The sequence below is a fragment of the Manduca sexta genome, chromosome 8 (assembly GCF_014839805.1).
Source record: "Manduca sexta isolate Smith_Timp_Sample1 chromosome 8, JHU_Msex_v1.0, whole genome shotgun sequence".
Classification (NCBI taxonomy): Eukaryota; Metazoa; Arthropoda; class Insecta; order Lepidoptera; family Sphingidae; genus Manduca; species Manduca sexta.
Genome location: NC_051122.1, coordinates 10,861,238 through 10,871,434, shown reverse-complemented (window position 1 = coordinate 10,871,434; position 10,197 = coordinate 10,861,238). Strand labels below are relative to the sequence as shown.

The following is a 10,197-nucleotide window of genomic DNA, read 5'->3' as shown; positions in this document are numbered from 1 at the left end:
GTCTAAGCGAAGTTACGATTATACGAGCTAACCTCATAACGTTTTTATCGTTGTTCGTACATTTTTACAATAAACATTACATCTTATTTAATATTTACATGAATTGAAACAATGTAATTGAATTACGTTTCATGGTTTGTCGAAGCAAATTGTGCCTCACGTCTGTTTAAAGAGTTTAAGGCGATACCTCAAGGTCCATTTTCATACATTTTGTTTCACCTTTAATCTGGGTAACTAAACAAGTACAAATTAAACAACTAAAAATTTCGTCATATTAAATTTTAAAGGCCGAAATATCCATGATTATTAATTATTTTTACGTTTTTCTTTCAACTGCGAGAACTAATCACTAACTAGACGTGAATTTAAATTCTTTACTTGCCAATACTTGTTTAGTTACCCAGATTAAAGGTGAAACAAAATGTATGAAAATGGACCTTGAGGTATCACCTTAAATGTACAGATTTTTGTTGGCTAATTACTGAATGCGTTAACCGCCGTCGTCAATTTGATAAGTTTTATTTTTGTTAAACATGTTGTACTCGCAAGATAGCAAAATTTCCTTTAATATATTATACGAATTTATTTGTTCAATGTATTATGAATACTATTGATCAATATAAATAAAGTGACAACAGATCTAAACACATCTTTAAAACAATCAAACTGAGTTTTGGTAGACAAGAACCTTGAAAAACCTTCTTATATAGTTTTGGATCCTGTTGGCTGCACTAGGAATACGATCGAAATAAAAAATGTAATGTCATCAGCTGAGAGATCTATATTAGAATATACAAGAACTAAAAATAAATTGTTTTTGCTAAAAAATGTATATTCACATATTCGATTGAAAATATTTTTAGTTTATTCTATCCGAATTGGCTTCATATATATTTTATCTTCCTTTACATTCCCCTAACCAATTTTGTGGTTTGAGAATTCACGCACTGACTAGTGAGTTATTAGTTTTACGAACCCTCAGACATAAATCCTTTGTGGCTATAAATTCTAACGAAAATCAATTTTTTTTTACTCCTGATTTCCAAGACTTTGATATGGATGAACTGTTTTTTTTTTACATTTTAAACAGACGTGAGACTCAAAAAACAAAATGTATATTATAATGACTACGTTAACATATACCAATATGTAATATAACAAAGCAGTATTGATAGTAAAGTCCTTTTTGAGTACAGAGGATCTGATGTGTTGCCTTTCGCTGCTTCCGTGAGACCTGCAGGAACAAATTAATTTCATTAACGTTGTAAGTAAATTGAATTCATTAATAATTTTGTTATTATGGTACTTTAAACTGTTTTAATTTAATTACGCAGTTTATTCCAGTTATGTTATATACTAAAGTAAGCGATCATGATGGTTAAAATAATAGCAAATTCGATACCGTCTGTAGGTGAGAGGAAGATAATATAATTGTTGATAATGCTAAAAATATTTATTGGCTATAACTTACTATAACATGTATCAAATATGTATGTGGGAAACGGAACGTGCGCGGGAGTAAGAAACGGAACGTGCACAGGGGGATAGAAAGAGGGAAGATGGCGTAATCTACGACGTGAGTTACAATATTGTGTCCGCTGGAATTAAATAAAATAATTAGTAATGACGAGTTTTGATTTGATGTCCCAAAACACCACATGTATGGTGTTTATTTTGTTGGTTGTCCAAATAAAATAAATAAATATAGGCAAGTTATAATGTTTGTCAGTTTTTGCAAGTATTCATTCATTTGAGGTAATGCTAAAAATATAGGCATTAGGCAAGTAATAATATTTATAAGTGTTTGCGAATATTATATTTCAAATGATACTGTTTTATTTCAGATATATGATCGTCCGAGAATACAGACTGTCTATTATTAAAAGAAAATATTAATATAAAATGTATTAAATGTTATTGGATTAGACGGATTATTGGATTTATAACTAAATACACTTTTAACAATGGCCAGAAAAGCTCGACGTCTTGAGTTGTATCAACAAAGGTTTATTACTTATATAACTATAATGTACATAATATTACATTACTTTGTCTACATTTAAATTAAAAATAATAGGACGAAACATTGGTGAAGTAGATTGGTAGAAAGCGGTTTACCAAAATATTTCCAATAATTAAGATTGTTAATTGATTTAATAGAAATTCATGTAAGATGTCATATAACATATGCTTCTAACTAGAAGTATGAAATGTACGAAAGTAGATGCACTTCATACCTACATTACTTTAAAGAATAACTCTACCTTTCTACACAAAATTAGAAACGTAAACATTGTTAGCATAAACTCGACAAGGGATTAAAATGTAAAAATAATTAATGCGTAGGGTTTTATTTGCAATGCACCACTTGGCACCATCATGGACGTAAATTGCTAAGAAAAATGAAAATAGATTAATAAGAAACAATCTAAAAATTTTTGCGTCGTGGGAGTACGAATGTTAAGGCAGAGAAACTATTTCTGATCATGATAAAATGAGTTGCAAAATATAAGCGATTTTATTATATTTGAAGAACATACAACAGTCTATCAAGTTAAATTACAAGAATTTCTTTTGCTGATGGTGGATATATTTTATATCCGCCCGAATAGCGACCACCACACACCAGTGGCGAAGGGTGAAATTTTTCAAAAGGTAACCCGGTGTAAAAAAAATTGGCGTTGCTTAAGATATCGGGGGCAATTTATCGGAAAACAAAAACTAAGACAACGGATTAGTCTTGATTCGAAATCACCAAACGTTAACATACCTACTAAATCACCTATTATGCGTAAATAATTGAAACATTCATAAAATCGAACAATAAACGTAGATAATTCTTCTTCCATTAATCACAATTATAAGTCATACCTATTAATTTGTTATAACAGCAACAAAAGTAAGTATTAAAATAATAACCACACTACCTACCTAAAAGTATCTGTTTATTTTCAAAATAAAACCGTAAATGTAATAGAAATAGGTATCACGATCGCCAAACAAACCAGTTTAAGTCTACCTACATGATAAACTTATATAATTATCAATTTAAATTATAACCAAGAAAGATTATTCGTAAACTTTTGCTTGTATCGTGGTGCTATTTTAAATTCAGTAAAATATAATATTTATTTTCTTCTAACAAACATTTTGTGTCTAAAATCAAAAACTTTCAAATCTACTTCCAATATTTTACCATCTAAATACTAATATGTGAAATCATCGATTAATAATATACTTACGTAAAGGTAGACATTAAACTGATTACAGGTAGTTATTTCCATTATAATACACATTTATTTTTGTAGTTTATAAATAAACAAAGCGCTGGTAACTAAATATCACATAAATATCAAAAAATAAAATGAATATGACAATTTACAAACACCGAAACTTGGTAGCATAATAAATTATGACGTTTGATTGACGTAAAAAGTGACAACTATACATAGTCGGTTAACGTGAAGCCGAACTAGCTCGGGTTACCTTTGCCCATATCTTCCGCACGATTCCAACAAACACTAGCATAGAAAGTCATAGAAAGTGCTGCCATCTATATTAAAAAACATACTAAGACGTTAAGCCGCTTGACAGCGGGTTACCTTGCTCCTGTGGCGTCACAATTTCACTTTGGTAACGGAATTTCTGGGGAACTAAATACAAGATGCGCCATCTAACGTTATTTAAAACAAGTAATCGATCGACGCTTCGCCACTGCCACACACAAGGTGTTAAAACCCGCAGTGGCCTACGTAAGTGTGTCGCGTTTCGGGATCAACTTGTGTATATCCGGTACCAACAGGTCGGCATAATTGTGTCGACTGTCGAGTGGTAATCATCTCTCGTTAGTTGAAATTCTATCGGACCCCACTTCACTCACCATCAGGTGCAGTAGGGTAACTTTCGAGTACTTATAAAAAAAATCTGAAAAAGGTAACAAAATATTCAGGCAAAGTATACTAAATTCTACAGTGGGGTGGTAATCTCAATATTGATTACTGTCAAAAGTGTAGATACCAAGCGAAATGAAGTTACGAGTATATAACATTTTAGGAGTACGAATTAATTGTTAAATTTTAACACAATTCTTTTTTTTATTCCAAAGATTTTATAGAGAATTAAATATATTGTCACATAGAACTTTTTACAAAAAATTACTGTTTTTCTGTTTTCGATATGTTTGTGTGTGTGTGTGTGTGTGTGTATGTTGGGGAGGGGGGGGGGGGATTGGCTATTTGATACATAGCTTGCCGAATATAAATCCATACCTCCTGCAACGCTGATTTGATTGCTGAAATCCTCCGCGTAAGAGTTGAGTTTTATTTCTGCAACAATACAAAAGTTTATTCATGGTGCCTTTGTTTTTAACAGCCTTTTCATGTAAGTTCTGGTGTAATTCGTTTTTGATTTGTATTAAAAAAATTATGGACGACGGATTAAAGGATAATAATTGTAATAACGCATTTTCTTTTAATAAGAATACAGTGAAGACTCGATTGTCTGGACCTCACTTATGCGGATTCGAGATTATCCGGATTTACAATCGCTAACAGCGGCGGGATGAAACTGGTAAACTTTTGAAAATTCTTTCTCTAATAGGAAACTACATTATCTTTTAGTGTTATAGATTATTTTTTACTGAGCATGGTCATCAAGGCGGGTGCAGCCGTGAACAAAACCGCACAATAGCAAATAATTGCACGGCTACAATGTCCTTCATTTCAGAACACAGTACGTGCACACTGTTGTTTGACGGTAGGAATAGACATTATAGTCACGAAGGGTTCAGATATCTCGATTCCTGCCGGCTTCCCTTTTGTAATTATGTATACTATAATTATTATTATAACGATTTGTAGTCCACATTCATGCACATTAGTAGTTATTTGTTGTGTCGGGTTTCAGAAAATTTCACTCTACGCCACTGTTGTGATGTATCTAGACAGCCCATCGCTAACAAACCTACCATTACTACACTGCCGTGCTAAGCTCAAAAGCGGTATCTCAAAAAAAACAAAGTCTTCATTTTTATGTCGTCAGATACCTTAAAGAAATACGCATCCAATGAACTTACCTAAATAATGGTATCTTGTTTAGAACTTGTAAAAAACTTAGAGTATCTCTATCACAATTTTACATACAAAACTATAAAACTATATTTACAAAACTTTGATTATCTCGAAATAAGGTTTCCCTGACATACCGCTTTTGCGCTTAACGCGTCAGTATACTAGACTCTCAGAACAATGACAAGCATAGAAGTAGCACTATGACATTTGAGTGTACTCTGTCTTAGACAGCCAGAAATTTAATTGTGTTGCGATCCCTTCTGACATCTTATCAATATCGATAGATGCTTTGTCAATCGGCTATGGTAAATTCACAGACCGGCTAAAATAAACTTTTCGGTCAGTCAACTACAAACCGTTGCAAATTGCTATTTTAGATAAAGGCTAAAAAAAGATATTAAAACCCTGATTTGGTATTCAAGTACCAAATGAAGTCTGGGTATATAAAAACACTCGCTGAGAAGCTGTTAAATTACAATAAACTATAGAACTACCGGCTTTCTTCGAACTAAATTTTGTACAATTTTCATTTGCTATTTACAGTAGTTTCCATGCTTTCCGAAATTTCATTCACACAAAAATGGTTTAGCATTTAGATTATTAAATTAAGAAAATGTTAGAAATTTCGGAAGGAATGGAAACCGCTGTAAGTAACAAACAAGAAATCGGCCGGAATTTCGTCTAGGAGAAAGCCAGTACGCCTTCTGTTCTTTTCTGACTTTCTTAGGGATTAAAAGATATCCAAGAGATGTGATTTGACAGAAGCTAGACTGCTGAGACTAGACCTCAGAACAAGAACAAGAACAAGCATAGAAGGAATCTAAATTACCCTCATATACTTATCCTATTTTTTCAAATAGGCCAAAACCGTTGAAAAGAACGAGACAAATATTATGTTGCTAAGGTCGGCTTGCGTACACTTTAAAATAATCAAATGATTATCTTTGGTCATCTTTAAGATGCCGAATTAAAAAGCAAATAAAATGTCAAATGTTCCAACCTGCCAATCTCAAAACAATGTCACAAACGCGCCCACACAATTTAGTTACGTTATACTTCAGCGCGTGCTTTTCAAAAGTGGCTACATGTTGTGTAATATTTTTGTTGTTAATTTTAATAAATACACAGTGCTCTTTAAGTAAAATATAGCCCTAGGAACAAGCATGCGTTATTGTGGGGTGTAAATCTCATTCTTCTCGTAAAGAAAATGAAACTGAAATCATCAGCTTCCATCGGTGAGTAAACAAAAACTTTAAAATATATTTGCTTGTACATAACCCTGTACATAAGTGCAAAAAGTGTTATTAATTATACTGTATTATGCTGTAGTCATATTATAATCTGCTGTCGGCCATTCGATCCAGTCATTATTATGTATTTTTCATTTTTACCAATTTACGTAGTCGTATTCAATAGTATTGCGCTGCATATTCTGTCGACAACATAAATGTTAGTATATTGTAGTTTACTATTTTGCATAAATTTCCTTTTACTTTCAATATACGGTGGTGTAGTGGTAAAAGCCACTTGGAAACCATGCGCGAAGGCTGGGGTCGAGGAAACTATCTGATTTTCATAGTGTGTTTCATACAATGTGTTTCATTGCAGATTTCCCACAGATGATGGTATGAGGCAAAAATGGATCGTTTCCATAGCTCGTCCCAATTGGCATTGAAAAAAACAGCACCATGTTTGCTCTTAGCATATCGACAAAGTTTTATTAACATTGAAATAAGTTATCAAACGTATGTGACATGAATGATACCGCTGTGTTTTAATTTTACTGTCCCATTTTAGTAGCTTCTGTCATATCACACCTCTTGGGTATCTTTTAATCGCTAAGAAAGTCAGAAAAGAACAGAAGGCGTACTGGCTTTCTCCTAGACGAAATTCCGGCCGATTTCTTGTTTGTTACTTACAGCGGTTTCCATTCCTTCCGAAATTTCTAACATTTTCTTAATTTAATAATCTAGATGCTAAACCATTTTTGTGTGAATGACGTTTCGGAAGGCATGGAACCTGCTGTAAATAGCAAATGAAAATTTGATAAAATTTAGCTCGAAGAAAGCCGGTAGTTCTATAGTTTATTGTAATTTAACAGCTTCTTATCGAGTGCTTTTATATACCCAGACCTCATTTGGTACTTGAATACCAAATTAGGGTTTTTATTTCTTTTTTTTAACCTTTATCTAAAATAGCATTTTGCAACGGTTTGTAGTTGACTGACCGAAAAGTGTTTATTCTAGCAGGTCTGTGAATTTACCAGAGTCGATAGACAAAACATCTATCGATATCGATAAGATGTCAGAAGGGATCGCAACACAATTAAATTTCTTGCTGTCTAAGACAGAGTACACTCAAATGTCATAGTGTTACTTCTATGCTTGTCATTGTTCTGAGGACTAGACTATACCATCTTCGTACGAAATTGTGCATGAGTGAGATAAAACAGATTCAACTCATTTCTGTCACGTACATTATATTTTCGTGCCAAACGCGCGTGAATAGCTTCCATCTATTTCGGTCGTCCAATCGGGAGCAATATGTTACCGGTTAGAATTTTTCCCGAGCTAGGAAGCTGTACTTTTATTTAGAGTGGAGAAAAACAGATATTGTTTATAGGAAAAATGGTTCTTTTTATTTATCTTAACACGTAATTATGACTGCAAATAACATTTAGGATTAAGAAATACCAGGAATTCCTTAGTATAATGGTTTATTGTTTTACCCTTACTGCTATCACGGGATAAACGGGAATCTGATTCGAAAATCGCGTCCATATTTCGGACTCAAATCGGTCTACCTATAATTAATAAATAAATGAGATGCACATCAGTGCCAAAGAGCGACATTTTCACAAAAGGGAAGTCACTACATAAAGGTACTACTAATACGCATAAATGTAGTTGTTCCAATGCATTTTAGATTTTACAGTTCCGAAAAGGAAGCCAGCAGCAATCGCGTTATATGGACCCTTCGCGACTGATGCACATCAAAGTTCAAATTAAAAAAAACGTTACTCAATCATCTCACAAAGGTTGTCAATGATAATATGCTGGGAAGACTTACCATAAAGTCTAAGAGTGCCCTCACTTTTGCCAAGGGAGTTGGTGCTGACGCAGTTATACGTTCCGATGTCGCTTCTTGAAAACTGACGGATTGTGAGCCACATGGAAACTTTGTATGAGGATTTCTCCTCCCTGATTGTGTATTTAGGCCTGTAAAGAAACTCTGTTTAGTGTTTTCATAAATATAAATGCACATTTCATTAATGATGAGATTCAGTGGCGAATTGTGATATTTTTCAAAAGGTAATCCGAGGCAAAAAAATGTTCTCTTAGTTTACATATCGCGACCAATTTAACGGGGATAAAAACTTAGACATACGTAAATAAGCTAAAAGGGAAGCCGGTACGAATCGGGCTGTATTTACGCTTTGCTACTGATGAGATCATAATAGAAACGACTTATTTTTGGGTAGGATGGGTTGCGTTTATACCGAACCTATCTACTTTCAAGGTCGGCAATACATTGATAACTCCTCTCATATAAAATCCGTAGAGAAAGGAAACTAAGTGGAATCCTTCGCTCTTAAAAAAATATGTTCCGCAAATCTTAGATTGATGCGGCCTGAAGGCTGAAGAAGATTCTAGTTGTTTATCTAAGAAGGTTACCATTTAACGTAAAGTCACCTAATAATTAGTCCAATATAACAAAGGTTATAGGATTATAGACTGTCTCGGTGGCGTGGTTGTATTGCGTACGTGGTACTTAGTACGTGTACGTACGTAGTGTGATGTACACACTGAGGTTTCGGATTCAAATCCCAGGTCGACCAAAGTAATGTGCTTTCCTGCTCAGTATCAGCCCGAGTCTAGAATTTGTGCCACTAACATCGTAGTACGGAACACAGGCGAAAACTGGGTGTCCTAGTTACACCTCTGCCTATCCCGGAATAAAGGCGTAATAGGTTTATCAAAGAATTATTATCACAAAAGAATATTACTTCCATTCCAGTGGGTCACTTAATAGCAAGTCATAACCTTTAATTAAATATTTATACAACGAAGTAGAATTTCAATGAAACCGTGACGACAGATCATTAATGCTTTCAAAACAGCTATCATTTTATCGATAATAAATGCCAGTATACAATTAGTAGTTCAACGTAAAATATTCAGAGCGCGCCGTTCATTACACTGGATTAATTAATAGACGTATATTAACACATTTCCATGTTTATAAATTGGTAAAAAACGATAGCCTAGTTGGTTGTGGAACGGATTGTCGGGACGAATATCCGCAGGTTCAAAAGCTTAGGGACACCTCTGACTTTTCTAAAATTATGTGTTTTATTTGTGAATTATCATGAGGAAGGAGTAAACAATCGTGAAGAAACCTACATACCTGAGAAGTGCTCCTTAAAAATTTACTTAATTTACACCAATCGCGCAATAGAAAAAATAAGTTGAAATAGCAAAAAATAAAATGCTTGATAAGCTAAACAATAATCGATTGCCTAAAAAGTTAAATGCATAAATAGAAATAGTATTGAGGGCAGTAGACAGAATTAGGTAACGCCACGTCGAGCACAAAGTTTTTTTTAGATTAAGGGCCAAACGAGAATTTGGTCACCTGAGGCCGTTGATATATTGTAAATGTTTCTATTATATTCTGTGGCAACGACTTTTTTCTATGTATTCGTTCGTTGTGACCACCTGCCTTATAGCTAGGATATGTCATTTTCATATATTTGTTTGTTCTCTATAAGCATTAATGCTTTTAGAAAATCATGTTGTCTAAACCCCCTTTTTTTTTTTTTCTTTTTTTTTGATTTCGCGGAGAAAGTCCCTTATTACTACCGCCCAGCCTTCGTGGGGGGCGACTGAGCGGTTATGCTGGGGTAACCGTGCCTTACGGCCCGGCGTTGAGCCGCCCGGATTTGATGGTGACCTTCGGGCGACCGCCGGGCCGAGTCCCTAACCCAATATACAACAACCTATGCACGCCCTACCAGCTAAAACTCCGCGGTGGCCCTCTTCGGCGCATTAGGGACGGCCGCGGGCTTCCTCTGACGTTGAAGTGTCTAGTCTGCGACCGCAGCCGCCCCTGCGCGGTGCCGCCTTGT

At 34.4% G+C, this 10,197-nt stretch overlaps 1 protein-coding gene across 1 annotated transcript in view; it reads right to left on the bottom strand.

The window, feature by feature from the left end:
• Nucleotides 1-443: 443 nt before the first annotated feature.
• The window catches only part of LOC115440898 (limbic system-associated membrane protein), a 50,316-nt gene continuing 40,562 nt past the window's right edge, over nucleotides 444-10,197 (bottom strand). The window contains exons 7-9 of the mRNA XM_037436582.1: nucleotides 8,139-8,287; nucleotides 4,269-4,325; nucleotides 444-1,234 (exon numbers count right to left, since the gene is read on the bottom strand). Coding sequence (XP_037292479.1) covers nucleotides 1,128-1,234; nucleotides 4,269-4,325; nucleotides 8,139-8,287 — 313 coding nt within the window. The 3' untranslated portion in view covers nucleotides 444-1,127. The remainder of the gene's footprint in view (nucleotides 1,235-4,268; nucleotides 4,326-8,138; nucleotides 8,288-10,197) is intronic.